Here is a 15,179-nt window from a genome sequence, read left to right as displayed (position 1 = left end):
ATATTTTGAGGGGAAACAACTCCATAAATAATCTTATGTGGTTAGACATGTCTCTAGCAAAACAAAAAAAAAGTCAGGGGTTGGGGGAAGTGAAGTTTATTGCCAGTACTGTCTGGTCTTTCTCAGAAAAGTGTCAGTGTCCATCACTGAGCCTGGAGGATATGTTTTCTTGATCTATACCCGCTATGTGTACACGTGCTTGCACGCACACACGTGGACATGCACACATACACATGTGCACCAGCCATCACTGCTTTCTGCTCCTCCGTCTTTTCACTCTGAGTGTCTGTAGCCAGTAGCTTTCCAGGTCTGTATTGTCAAAGATACCTGTGGCCCTGAATGTCTTCACTGATTGTTACTTGACATTCATACGGTTTTTAATGGTTGAAAGGCTTTATGCGAAAGCTCCTGTTCTAGATACGGTGTTTATTGCTTTATTTTGTGACTGTTCTCTCAGTAGATTGACCTCTTCCCTCAGTGTCCAAGCCTCACATAGCATGATGGCACCTGCAAACTCAGTTCTGTATGCTGGTATCCTTTCTCTTCCCAAGTAGAAGTAATTAAGTAATATATGTCATCAAAACGTTTTAAGTGCACATATAAACAAAAACAACTTACCAAACTGCTTCAAAGTTGTTCCATTTTTAACACTCTTATTTCTGAACTCTGGGTAGAATATCCTATTATTGTTCATCATGAATATTTGAAAGGAAATAAAACTATACCATTTTCTTTAAGAGCATCCATTTGTACTTGATAGCGTCTTCAGTTATATTTCAACACTGACAAACAGGAGGGGAGGTCTAAATTGTGACTCAATTTTAGAATCTACATTTTTCCAAATTATTGTTTAGTGCAGAAAACTAATTAATTGTGTTGCATAGAAAAGTCGCTGAAGCTAAGCCAGTTATTACTTCTTAATGCATGATTTACTGCTTTAAATTTTCAAAACACAACCATAGCAATGTGGTATTAATTCAAGTGATTCTTCCTATCATATTGAACAATGTTTTCACGGGTGAAAAACTCACACATCCTACATCACTAATAGTTTATACAGTGTTTTAGCTGTGGCTCCCTGCATGCAAAATAAAGAGTTAATCAAATGTCAGTGAGAACTGTCTCATCAAGTAGAGAGAGGGCTTGTTTTGTTTAAATTAACTTTGCTAAATATGATTTTCTTTTTGAAAATAAATTCTTCTGTGTTTTTCTTTCTTCAAGTGAGGCCATTTAGGGAAGTATACCACATAAAACTTTTGCTCTAAGATAAGGCAAAGTTGGTATTATAGGATGAAGTGCTATGTGATTTGAAGTAATGCTGAATTTTTTCAGTATATTCAGCTAAACAAGAATAATGAGGCCCTTGGAAAGACATGATTATATTTCTCATTTTTCTCATTTTAAAGTCACAGTGAAAAACACATAAAAGGAAGAAGTTAGAAAAAAATGAATGAAATTGTGGTTTTCCTTTTGGCAAATTAAATAGATGTTTCTGTTTCAGAAGATTTTATTAATTACCTTTAAAGAAACAGTCATTTGTTTTTGGCATTCAGTGAACATTATCATTTCCATGTTTAGAACTTTTCTTCTAAGTTAGCATCTTAAAAGATAACTGTGAAGCTCAAGGCATTCAGCTACGTTAATTTGAGTTTCAGAAATTGAATTCTTGTTTCTAGAGTACATAGTTTGAATTGATGTCACGGTGTTAAATAGATAAATCTTAGCTTCCTGGGTTGTATATTCACATTAATTATTACTATTTTTAATAAGCCTTCTTATTTTTCAACTTACCTTTTTTTTTTTTTTTTTTTTTTGGACACTCAGATTTGATAGCCCTGTGGTAGAAGAAAACAGTAATACAGTTTGGTATGTTGTTGTGTTTATGTTTATTTTAAAGTCACGGCTTTGCTTTCCATGTCGTTACTGGATTATGCTTTTTTTAGTTCCTCAGTTTGCCAAGATAACAGTCTTCCGATCTTCAGAAGTCTGTGTCGAGCTTACAGAAACTGATGTGTAGGAAGACTAGCCTAAGAAATCCAAATTAGCAAGGCTAGCATGTGAGAACATGCTGGAAAAGAATAGCTCCCATAGATATTGACAGAGAATGTTCATAAAATGCTGCTTACTTCGTGGTCACATGAGAGTGAGTTGTGTCCAGTGCAGCTGTATGTAAGGGCATCGTTTTTGTTCTTACAACTCTGTGGTTTCATGACCCTGGATGCTTATTGTGTCTCTCTGGTGGACTTCTTCAACAGAGTTGATACAAGTCCTTGCTTTCAAATGTCCATCAGCCCTCTGGCTTCACCCCGGCCCCGTCCAAATACGCTACATTTTAAAATAATTTGAAATACCCTCCGTAGGATTTCTATTTCTTCGTGCTTCATTCTTTCCGTAAGAACTGTGATACCATTATTCTGTAGGATATTTTTGTGCTTCCCCTGTTTCGAATCTCTGTGCCAGTGACACCCATGTATCGGCACAAATCCAGAAGTTTGACTGTCCATCTGATTAGCACACTCTTAGCAATGTGGTGGACTAAACACAGCCAAGATGTGGGGCTGGAGCTTAGCCTCCTGGGAGCGGAGCAGTGAACATCAGATGAAGACATGTGAAAATGGAGTACTACTTCCTCTTTGCGGGGATGGGCTAAAAAGCACAGCCAGAAATATTCTTGCCCTTCGAGTCTGCTTTATAGTTACTCACTGGTTCTCTTTTTTTTTCCTACTCAGATAACCAGTATACTCTTCCCAGTGACTAAGAACTGTAGGTGCAAATAGATGGCAAACCGCAGATGGCGGCTGTGTGGTTTCAGATGTGCTCCTGAACTTTTAGACCATGTGAACTCAGGGAACTGTTTTTGCTGAGCAGTAATCTCTGCCCACTGGAAATGAGGCCCTGGGGGGAACAATGTAGTGACTTCTGTATACTTACTACATGCAATTAGACCGCTGAAGCAAAAGCTTTTAAAAGCAGACTGTAAAATGCCCATGTATCTTTATTAAGCCTATTTTCCAACTGGATAGAGAAACTTTTCTAGTAATTTTTAAATTTATAAAGTCTGTTTTTTTCCTGAGCCAAGGGAAAAAGACTATCTGGGCACTAAAAGCTTAGTTGTAACAGTGTTACTTTTTCTGTCTCTGAATGATTAAATGTGATTTCGTCTATTTAGCAATACTATGATTGTGGCTGCATTAGATCATGCTGATAGAAAGATAACAAAGAAAAACTTAAGTATAATGAACTAACAATTTATTTTCACTCTTTCTCTAAGTTAAAAATTCCTAGTACATTCAAATGAACAATGAAAATAATTGCAAAATTGTCTCCTGAAATGGAAATAGATTTTTTTTTATTTCCAAGCATTAGCAATTTCTTGTTATTTTTCAAAATCAGCCACTAAGCGTTTCAAAACTTCTTGGTGACTGTTGCAGGAGAAATCAGAATATTAATCTTGTGGTTTTATTTCAGAGTTCGCTGCCAGGAAGGAGGTATAATTGGGTTAGGAGACTTTTTTTTAGCTGTGTCACTGTTCAAGGAGGGGGTTTGGAAGCTTGGCATAAGAATTACATTCCGTGATGAGGATGTAGCAGGGGAGAAGAAAGGTGATTTTCACTATGGGAAGTTATACTTACATCAAGTATAAAATAGACTGAAGTCATTTTGAATTATGTTATACTTGTAAAGTTTACCTCCTGGAGTTTCAGTTAGTACCAGCGTACTAACTGGGTTAAAACAGGGTTATTCATGACAACTTAGATCATTTCTAACTCATGGCAAAAATCTTCCCTGGTGGAATGTGTAACAGTATTTTCAATGCCCCTTTATAAGCAACCAAGCATTTGGGATGTTAATTTAATGTTAGTAGTGAATTTTTCAATATCTTTCAGTAACCTTTGCAGGTCACAAGTTGACTTAAAAGGAAAAGAAGCAAAATCCTGAATATAGCAGAAAAACTGTCCTCGCTCAGACTGTTCAGCCCACTTTTGCTCACCACCCTGCAAGCACCCTCCCCCAAACAAGCAGTAGCCTGGCACTTCAGAAGAACCTACAAAAGCAGCATCTGTAGATTTTTTCTTATCCAACTCTAAGACTTGAAAGTTTCCCTCTTGCCCCCAACACTTTTTTTTTAAACCAAGAAATAAAAAAGTTTTCACTCTTAAAGGTGCAAAGCAGTTTCATTCTTATGCAACATAGTCTTCCTCCTACTGTCTTATAGTCTGTGGATGTTAAATTATAGATTCCAATTGAATTTTAATACTCTAGAGATTTTACATTTGTGGTTGTCAAGACACCATTTTGGGTAAACCTAGGGAGCTCCACACAGAAGCATTGATATTCAGAAAAGGCATTGACCTAGAAATTAAAAGACAAAAAGTCAAATAATGTTCACCTCTTGTGCTTCCAGTTTGACAAAGTAGAAGTCATCAGTAGTTTCTCCCTCTGCAGATGCAGTTCTCAATTCTATTTACAATTAACTCTCCTCTACTGTGCATGTCTTTCTCTTCCTGATATTCATTTAATTGTTTTTCTTTTGGATCTGAATCTTTGACTGTCTTTTCCCCTTAAGATTAAAATAAATTAATGTATATTCCTCCCCTTTCTTTCTGTGCACTGCCCTTCAGATCTCATTATGTCATTTTTTCAGCTTAGTGTTGAAACTTTCAGCAACAAAAAGTAAGTCATTTAACTTTGAGTTTGAGTGCACTTTTGCATGTAGGTTCATTTATGTGCATGTGCATTTAAAAACATTGGGATTCCACTTGAATTAAGTAAACCAAACATTTTAAACCATCAGCCAAATAGAGACATCAGCTTTTCACTTTTCTCTATACGCAGACACATCCTAATTTGTTAGAAAAATCAAACAGGAAAATTCTCAACAGTTAATTGAAGATTATAGCACTGCTCTGAAATGGTCCAGAAATAGGGTCTGCTCATAGAAACTCATAGTTTGAAGCCTTTGGGAGGAAAGGATACTTTGAAATTTAGGCACATATTTGGAAGAGGGAAAAGGGAAAGAGCAGAATGAAGAACTGAAAAAAAATCACACTGGGGCCTGTCATGGGGTGGGGGGCTGAGGGAGGGATAGCATTAGGAGATACACCTAATGTAAATCATGAATTAACAGGTGCAGCATACCAACATGGCACATGTATACATATGTAACAAACCTGCACATTGTACACATGTACCCTAGAACTTAAAGTACATTAAAAAAAATTTTATAGTCACATTAAATAATTTTTAAAAAAAAGAACTGAAAAAAGACTTTTTTTAGATTCACAGAAGTGTACGAAATTTTTAGGTTTTTTTTTAAGCTGTCTGCTGAGCAGTTTCTTAATAGTCTACAATGTTTGTATCTACAAACAGATACCGTCTGCTTCTTACTACCCTTCCAAGACCATTATTATTGTGGCAATTATTGCTCAGTTTCCCAGCAAAAATTTATCCATAGTTACAGAAGAATGAGATGCGATTGTGACACTGTAAAGTTTAAGCAAGCACTCAGAGAAGCACAGTGATATGTATGCACAGAAGGGGCAGCCTTTGTTTTGAGGAAAACAGTGAAAGTAAAAGTTAATTCAAGACCAAAAGACAAGTAAATAAGTGCCTTATTTTTGTAGTTAATATAATTTCCATGGAATGCCTATTTCTACTATAAATGCATATAGAACTTGTTTGCTGACCCACTGTTTGGAAAACAAACAATCCCATTAGAAGAATGTCTTTGGGATTTATTTTTACCAGAAAAACAATCCTTTTTTCAGTCCCTTGCAAAGTACAATGTTACAAGACTTTGATAATCAGGTAGAAAATGGATTTAAATTGCAGAAATGTATATGAAACACTTTTGCTCCTTGCCCCTTGAACTTTAGGGGAATGAAAACGTCTAGCACTCTCCACCTTCTTTTCTCTCCTGGAACTTGAACTGTAATTCAAAGCCTGTTTCTCATTAAAGTACCTGGCAGCCTATCTCTGTACAGCTTGAGTTACAAAGCTATTCAGAGACCTCGCTGGTCTAAAGAGACAGAACATGGATGTGTTTAAATAGAGCATAGGCTGTTGAAAAAGAAAATGCTGAAAATGGTGAAATGATTCTGTCCTTCCTTCCACTCCTTACTGCCGAGGTGGAGAGGGAATTCAGTTGGTGAACACCAGCAAGTGGCTGATAAAAGTCCCCACTTTCTCTCCAGGGCTGCACCGGACCCAGAATGAGTGGTGGGCATGTGTGTGAACCCTCTATTCAGCCAGAGTTTTCCTGCAACACGTAGTTTGGTTGAAGAGGTTGACTGAGGTTGACATTGGCAGTAATAACACGTGTGTTCTTCTGATTTACAAAATGATAGAGGAAAAGGGAGATTTTGAAGACCTGAATTCTGGTATACTTCTTAAGCATGTATAAGGCTGAAGAAAGAAGACAAGGGTTGTGGGAGGCTCCTGGTCTAGTGTTTACAGAACTTGGATGCTTGACAAACAGAGCGTCAAGCTAATTGTTCTTGAAGCAGGAAATCTGCAGTGGAGGAAGCAGGTGTGGGGGGATGATTACCACGTTTGGAAATGGCTGCATTAAGTATTTTGCTCTTCTGAGTTTGGCCCCAAAAGAGTCCATAGACTTTTTGAAAGATGCCATCCCTTTTATTTATAGACTAACATTAAATCAGTCATTTGTGAAGGAAGGAGAAAGTGCCTAAATAAATTTGGAGTCAGATAGCATACATGCGGCAGTGTTTCCGATATCCATTTCTCTTTATTTCTTTTTCTTTTTCTTTTTGGCTTTCAGCATCCCCATACTTTCAGAAAACTTGTGACTAAGAGTGAATTCTTATTTTTCAAATTGTTTTCAGACATTTCATGTTCATGTAAACTTGGCTTATTGATTTCCTGATTTTTCTTTATTTTTTTGTTTTGTCCATTTTATTTTTAATCAGCTACATCAAATGGGTCTTTGGAGGGCCTGGATAACCAGGAGGGAGGGGTGTGCCAGACAAGAGCCATGAAGATCCTCATGAAAGTTGGACAAGGTAAAGACCATCTGCTGCTTCATGACGCCACTGTGACCTGGTGTAGCCCCCAGCTAGTGTGGTGCTAATGTTGCCGACGCCCACCTTCATTCGCTCTTTAGTTTTCAAAGCAAACCCTACTGCACTTTGAGCCACTGACAGATTTCCTCAAGTCAGTGTACTAAGCTTTTATTGGCGATCTCTCTAAGAGTTGAGGTCAGCAAGGTAGAATGTCTATTGCCATAGATAGATAGATAGATAATTTCTTTTTAAAAAGCAATACACTTTGGTTCAAAATCAGAATATCCAGAATGAAAACTAAAAGCTTGTGCAGTTTTGCTCATTTCTGAATCTTGACTACAGAAGAGTTTTGTTCATTGTGACTTTTCCAGTGTAGATAACCTATTGTGCAGAAAGAAATAATTATTCTTCTAATTAAAAATTGGTATAGTAGTCAATCAACTTGCTCAGTTAAATTGAAATGTCATCTGCAATGCTTTGCCTGCCAAATGCAAGAATCCCTATAGTTTCCACAGATGGCCTCACGATCTAAACCTCTGAAATAACTAGTATAACCATTTTGTTTTAAAAGAAAAATTATATTCTTGTATTTCACAGTACTTTGCATAAACACTCTTATGTTCATTGCTATTCATGCCTGTTGAAATATATATGCAGCTCCTAAAGCTAGATATTGTCAGATGTCTGTGCGGTAATTAATCATTTGTTTTTCATATAGCTGCAAGTTCTGCTGGATCAACCAGGAATAAAGATCCAACAAGACGTCCAGAACTAGAAGCTGGTACAAACGGAAGAAGTTCGACAACAAGTCCCTTTGTAAAACCAAATCCAGGTATAACAGCATGGTCTGTGTATGTGGAGGTCTGTGGGTCCCACATTCTTAGTAGTATCTTAAAAGGTAGAGCAGTCTAAGGACTTCTAACCAGTTAGGATTAGCTAGTAGTTACAGTGATCAGGAATCTTTGCTGTCAGTGAGTCATTATTAATTACACTTAATAAGAACAAAATAACTCATTCCAATGAAAGTCATACATTCAAAAGAGTAGAATTCATGAGCTGTAAGTGCCAGTTATTAGAACTACTCTGTCAGGCCAAAGGTTTCATTGGCTGACATTTTATCAAGCTGGTTGTCAACGCCAGCCTAAAGCTGATGTTAATGTATATGTAATTAATGTGCTAATCCCTCCTCTAATTATATCTAATCCACAGAGGGCCTAATTGATCCTCTTCTAAATTTTAAATGGTAACATTTTAAAATATTGCATAATAGTATTTTTTCAGGTGGTTATCGTTATTTTGTTTCACATTTGCCATGTAAAAGAAAATATTAAACAGGTCCCTGACAAAAGCGTAGAATACCAGATAAAATTGTCCGTCATTGACCTTCGTTTCTTAACAGTCTTGGAACAAATAGCTCTGTATTTGTTGCCATGCTAATGCATGTTTGATAGAGCAGCTGTTGAGCAGACATCAGCAGTTTTGTATTAGGGATCTGTGTGCTTGGTTGGTAGTTGTGCGACTTTATCATCTGCAGCAGTATTCCATCTCTTTCCAAGAGTCAAGGAGGGAAGTTGTTATTTCTAACTTTCAATGACAAGATGTGTCAAATTCTTGTGACAAACTGATAAATGGATAATATAATGATGCCAGGCAATTTTTTAGTGCTTACCATTTGGGCTGGCAGTCTGTTCAGTGTGAGAGTTTCTGCTGCCTTCCAAATATATTTTAAGTGTAAATCAAATAATACAGACGAGTTACGAGCTGAACATTTTCCCAGGCCCCCTCACTCCTTCCGCGTTCCCGAGCTGTTCTGCCTGGAGGCCGGGCTCTTCTTTAGAAGGCAGGACCTTTGAAGGTTCGCATGAAACACGCTTTCTCAAAGGAGGCGGAAGAGCAATACCACATGAGCGCTCACCGCTGACCTGGAGAATTGGCCACTTCCCTTTTTCTTCCCTGCGGCTGCCCCAGGCTGGCTAACGGGTTAGAAGATGAAGCAAGATCAAGGGCTGGCTGGCACCGACAGTCTGTGCTCTTGCTGGATAATGATACAAAGGAAACCCTGTGGCTTGGGAGGGTAGGAAAGTCCCCCCTAGAGAGAGATACCTCTCATTTCCATTTGCCTGAGCTCTTAGACGAGGTATTGGCGAGGCAAAGTCCAGCTTCTAGTTAGTAATAAGCCTGGCTTATTTTTCACGTGTTTAAGGGTCATAAAAGCAGTCCATCAGCACCGGCACAGCAGTAACCCTCTCTGACCTTTTCTCTCTCCGCGCCTGCAGGTTCTAGCACAGACGGCAACAGCGCCGGACATTCGGGGAACAACATCCTCGGTTCCGAAGTGGCCTTATTCGCAGGGATTGCTTCAGGATGCATCATCTTCATCGTCATCATCATCACGCTGGTGGTCCTCTTGCTGAAGTACCGGAGGAGACACAGGAAGCACTCGCCGCAGCACACGACCACGCTGTCGCTCAGCACGCTGGCCACGCCCAAGCGCAGCGGCAACAACAACGGCTCGGAGCCCAGTGACATTATCATCCCGCTAAGGACTGCGGACAGCGTCTTCTGCCCTCACTACGAGAAGGTCAGCGGGGACTACGGGCACCCGGTGTACATCGTCCAGGAGATGCCCCCGCAGAGCCCGGCGAACATATACTACAAGGTCTGAGAGGGACCCTGGCGGTACCTGTGCTTTCCCAGAGGACACCTACTGTCCCGATGTCTCCCTTGAGGGTTTGAGAGCCCGCGTGCTGGAGAACTGACTGAAGCACAGCACCGGGGGAGAGGGACACTCTTCGGAAGAGCCCGTCGCGCTGGACAGCTTACCTAGTCTTGTAGCATTCGGCCTTGGTGAACACACACGCTCCCTGAAAGCTGGAAGACTGTGTAGAAGACGCCCATTCGGACTGCTGTGCCGCGTCCCACGTCTCCTCCTCAAAGCCATGTGCTGCGGTCACTCAGGCCTCTGCGGAAGCCAAGGGAAGACAGTGGTTTGTGGACGAGAGGGCTGTGAGCATCCTGGCAGGTGCCCCAGGACGCCACGCCTGGAAGGGCCGGCTTCTGCCTGGGGTGCATCTCCCCCGCAGTGCATACCGGACTTGTCATACGGACCTCGGGCTAGTTAAGGTTTGCAAAGATCTCTAGCGTTTAGTCCTCACTGTCTCTCACTCGTTCTGTTACCCAGGGCTCTGCAGCACCTCACCTGAGACCTCCACTCCACATCTGTATCACTAATGGAACACTCGTGTCTGGAGTCCCCTCCTCCAGCCGTTGGCAACAACAGCTTCAGTCCATGGGTAAATCCGTTCATAGAAATTGTGTTTGCTAACAAGGTGCCCTTTAGCCAGATGCTAGGCTGTCTGCGAGGAAGGCTAGGAGTTCGTAGAAGCGGGTGGGGCTGGGGAAAGGGCTGGCTGCAATTGTAGCTCACTGCTGCTGCCTCTGAAACAGAAAGTTGGAAAGGAGAAAAGAAAAAAGCAATTAGGTAGCACAGCACTTTGGTTTTGCTGAGATTTAAGAGGCAAGTAGGAGACACGACAGCACACACAGTGGATTCCAGTGTATGAGGAGGCGCTCGCTGTTATCAAATAGCGAAGTGCAGGAAGAAAAGCCCCTCTTCATTCCGGGGAACAAAGACGGGTCTTGTTGGGAAGGGAACAGGCTTGGAGGGAAGGGAGAAAGTAGGCCGCTGGTGATATATTCGGGCAGGACTGTTGTGGTACTGGCAATAAGATACACAGCTCCGAGCTGTAGGAGAGTCGGTCTGCTTTGGATGATTTTTTAAGCAGACTCAGCTGCTATACTTATCACATTTTATTAAACACAGGGAAAGCATTTAGGAGAATAGCAGAGAGCCAAATCTGACCTAAAAGTTGAAAAGCCAAAGGTCAAACAGGCTGTAATTCCATCATCATTGTCGTTATTAAAGAATTCTCATCTATAAAAGGTAGGTCAGATCCCCCTCCCCCCAGGGTCCCCCTTCCCCTCCGGATTGAGCCTTACGACACTTTGGTTTATGGCGGTGCTGTCTGGGTGCCAGGGCTGCAGGGCCGGTACTGATGGAGGCTGCAGCGCCAGGTGCTCTGTGTCAAGGTGAAGCACGTGCGGCAAGCCTCTTAGGGTCCTTAAGACGGAAATAAATTATGATGTCCAGGGGGAGAAGGAAGATAGGACGTATTTATAATAGGTCTATAGAACACAAGGGATATAAAATGAAAGATTTTTACTAATATATATTTTAAGGTTGCACACAGTACACACCGGAAGATGTGAAATTCATTTGTGGTAATTAAGTGGTCCCAATGCTCAGTGCTTAAAAAAACAAATTGGACAGTTACTTTCTGGGAAAAACAACATCATTCCAAAAAGAACAATAATGAGAGCAAATACAAAAATAACCAAGTCCTCCAAAGGCATCTCACGGAACCGTAGACTAGGAAGTACAAGCCCCACACACCAGGAAGTCGATGTGATTGCATCATACATTTAACAATGACAAGATGTTCCGGCATTTATTTTCTGCGTTGGGTTTTCCCTTGCCTTGTGGGCTGAAGTGTTCTCTAGAATCCAGCAGGTCACATTGGGGGCTTCAGGTGACGATTTAGCTCTGGCTCCCTGCTCCTGTCCTCCCCCTGCACCCCCTCCCTTCTGGGAAACAAGAAGAGTAAACAGGAAACCTACTTTTTATGTGCTATGCAAAATAGACATCTTTAACATAGTCCTGTTACTATGGTAACACTTTGCTTTCTGAATTGGAAGGGAAAAAAATGTAGCGACAGCATTTGAAGGTTCTCAGACCTCCAGTGAGTACCTGCAAAAATGAGTTGTCACGGAAATTATGATCCCCTATTTCCTGAACCTGGAAATGATGTTGGTCCAAACTGTGTGTGTGTATGTGTGAGTGGGTGTGTGGTATACATGTGTACATATATGTATAATATATATCTACAATATATATTATATATATCTATATCATATTTCTGTGGAAGGTTGCCATGGTAACCAGCCACAGTACATATGTAATTCTTTCCATCACCCCAACCTCTCCTTTCTGTGCATTAGTACAAGAGTTTCTTGTAAGCCATCAGAAGTTACTTTTAGGATAGGGGAGAGGGGCAAGAAGGGGAAAAATGGGAAATAGTCTGATTTTAATGAAATCAAATGTATGTATCATCAGTTGGCTACGTTTTGGTTCTATACTAAACTGTGAAAAATCAGATGAATTGATAAAAGAGTTCCCTGCAACCAATTGAAAAGTGTTCTGTGCGTCTGTTTTGTGTCTGGTGCAGAATATGACAATCTACCAACTGTCCCTTTATTTGAAGTTGGTTTAGCTTTGGAAAGTTACTGTAAATGCCTTGCTTGTATGATCGTCCCTGGTCACCCGACTTTGGAATTTGCACCATCATGTTTAAGTGAAGATGCTGTAAATAGGTTCAGATTTTACTGTCTATGGATTTGGGGTGTTACAGTAGCCTTATTCACCTTTTTAATAAAAATACACATGAAAACAAGACAGAAATGGCTTTTCTTACCCAGATTGTGTACATAGAGCAATGTTGGTTTTTTATAAAGTCTAAGCAAGATGTTTTGTATAAAATCTGAATTTTGCAATGTATTTAGCTACAGCTTGTTTAACGGCAGTGTCATTCCCCTTTGCACTGTAATGAGGAAAAAATGGTATAAAAGGTTGCCAAATTGCTGCATATTTGTGCCGTAATTATGTACCATGAATATTTATTTAAAATTTCGTTGTCCAATTTGTAAGTAACACAGTATTATGCTTGAGTTATAAATATTTTTTTCTTTCTTTGTTTTATTTTAATAGCCTGTCATAGGTTTTAAATCTGCTTTAGTTTCACATTGCAGTTAGCCCCCGAAAATGAAATCCGTGAAGTCACATTCCACATCTGTTTCAAACTGAATTTGTTCTTAAAAAAATAAAATATTTTTTTCCTATGGAAAAAGTGCCTTCAAAGTACTTCTCTTCTTTTCTTTTCTTTTCATTTTTCTTTCTTTTTTTGTTTATTATTTTAATTTGCCTTCCTTTACTCTATTTCCCCCAAAATTACAGTAATCCGGAGACTTCTGTCCATGGACACTGTGTGCCCACTTTTCAAATCGGGATGTGCACATAACACAAATACTAATTTTGCTAAGAGCCATGAGCTCATTATTCCCCATAAAACCACGAACTCACATTTCAAAAATAATATAAAATTGTATAAAATCCTAATAATCCTCAACAGAAAATCTCTCTAGTGGCGCCTGAATCGCACAGTCAGAATAGTTACCTACAAAATTAGCTGTCTCAGGAAAAAGAGGGAAATGTACTCTTATCTTACACTTAATTCCAAATAGATCTAGTTTCCATAGAAGCAAAGCAGCTGTCCATCGCTTCATTTTTCTTGACAGAATAATCCTAGGGAGAAGGAAAAAGTCAAATGTTTTTGTAAAAACATGGATGAAAGCACATTTTGTGGTACTGGTTGAAGGTAAGCCAGAGGCCAGCTGTGAGTTTAAAACACACTTTAAGTGGTCACCTTGCTGGGGCAGGTAACTACGCTGAGGGGTGTGATTACTTTTCAGGCCTCTTGTAGTCTTGGATATTAAGACTGATCATTATACTTCCTGGGTAGCTTTTTAAACAGCCAAGAGTCCCACCCATAGCAGAGAACTTGACCACCCTTGAGATCTGAGTGCTAAGATCTTTACAGTATCTCAGGTTAATCCCTGCCTAGGAGTGAGACATTGTAGGTAGGGAGGACAGGGAAAGGCCCTGGAGTCAGGAAGTAAGCCAGAAGAGTTCCCAGGTCTGACTGACTGGCCCCAGACCACACCCCAGTCAGTGGAAGAAACCATATGTTTCAAAAGTCCCCAGGTGATGATGAAAGGCTGGTTTGGACACAGGGATCTACACAGCTTAGCATAGTACTTGTACTAGAGAAATGTTTGTGAAATAAATGCCTCCCTTCATCAACAGCAACAAATATCCCCAGAGGCCCAGCGTTTTCGTTGATGCTACAGTCATAGTTTCATCTATTCCAGGATTTTATCCTGCTGCACCCATCTGCCTTCGGTTGCAGATCCAAGTTTATGGATGCAATTTTATAGCCAAGCTGAACCCTCGACCCTATATACCAAGGTCATTTCTGATTAGTCTGGGCAAAAGAAAAGAACCAAAGTGAAGTAATGCATTTTCAACCTTTACTTTGTGGTCCCTATTACAATATAAATTACCAAATACACAAGGTCATGGTTTGGATCTTGTTTTTAGATCACGTTTTCTGAGTAAGCCAAGCTCAGCTAAGAAACAAGATTTGTCCACTTGTTCTTTTCACCTGGGAAGAAGGAACCACATGCGGAAGCTCCCTGCAGAAGCTCCCTGCAGAAGGCATATAACCAGATGCCCTTTGTTCTGTCTGAAAGGTGCGCCCAGCCTGCTGTGAGCACATTACTGCTCTGCACAGGCAGGTGTCCCTCAGCCAGCAGCCAGCTCTCTTTGTGATCAACACCCTTTTTGGCAAAGCAGATAGTCATTCAAACCCTGGGATAAAGGTTCGCAATGGAAATGAGAAAAAATAAAGTATTCCTTCCTGGGTAACTGCTGTCCAGCTTAGTGTCAGTCTCTGAACCCAACCCAGAGAAGAATTAGCAAAAGGAAAAGAAAACTCCAGAGTAGTAAAACTCACTTTCCTCATGTAGGTTAAAAAAAAGGACCATTACTCTACTTTTTGATTGGGTAGCAAATAGGTCTCAGGTGGCTCAGGAGACACAGTAGCTACTGCAGTACCAAGGACACTAGCCTGGATTTGCTACTGCTTTGGTTTTTACTTTGGATGGATTGTTGAATTTTGTTTGTGATATTTACACTACACACTTACTTGAAGGCAAATTTTCAATGTTGTCACAGAAAAGAGTATTTCCCCCTCCGATTCATTAATCCAGGTAGAGAATCATTCATCAGTGATTTGAGGGGGGTGCTAAAATGCTGCATTTATTTGTAATAAAATATAGCAAACCAGGTAGGTTAATCCATTTTTAGATGTGTCCCAAAAGCTAACGATACATGCAGCTTAAGATGTGTATACTTTGATAACTTGATTAGTGGAATCTCTTTAAAACAATTTTCATATGAAGTCAACCATATTTTTAAAAACA

At 40.1% G+C, this 15,179-nt stretch overlaps 1 protein-coding gene across 1 annotated transcript in view; it reads left to right on the top strand.

The window, feature by feature from the left end:
* The window catches only part of EFNB2 (ephrin B2), a 45,421-nt gene extending 32,436 nt beyond the window's left edge, over positions 1–12,985 (top strand). Inside the window, exons 3-5 of the mRNA XM_010353072.2 lie at positions 6,930–7,022; positions 7,741–7,854; positions 9,299–12,985. Coding sequence (XP_010351374.1) covers positions 6,930–7,022; positions 7,741–7,854; positions 9,299–9,687 — 596 coding nt within the window. The 3' untranslated portion in view covers positions 9,688–12,985. The remainder of the gene's footprint in view (positions 1–6,929; positions 7,023–7,740; positions 7,855–9,298) is intronic.
* The last annotated feature ends 2,194 nt before the right edge of the window (positions 12,986–15,179 follow it).

Source organism: Rhinopithecus roxellana, chromosome 18 (assembly GCF_007565055.1).
Source record: "Rhinopithecus roxellana isolate Shanxi Qingling chromosome 18, ASM756505v1, whole genome shotgun sequence".
NCBI classification, from domain to species: Eukaryota; Metazoa; Chordata; class Mammalia; order Primates; family Cercopithecidae; genus Rhinopithecus; species Rhinopithecus roxellana.
This window is presented reverse-complemented; position numbering and strand designations above follow the sequence as displayed.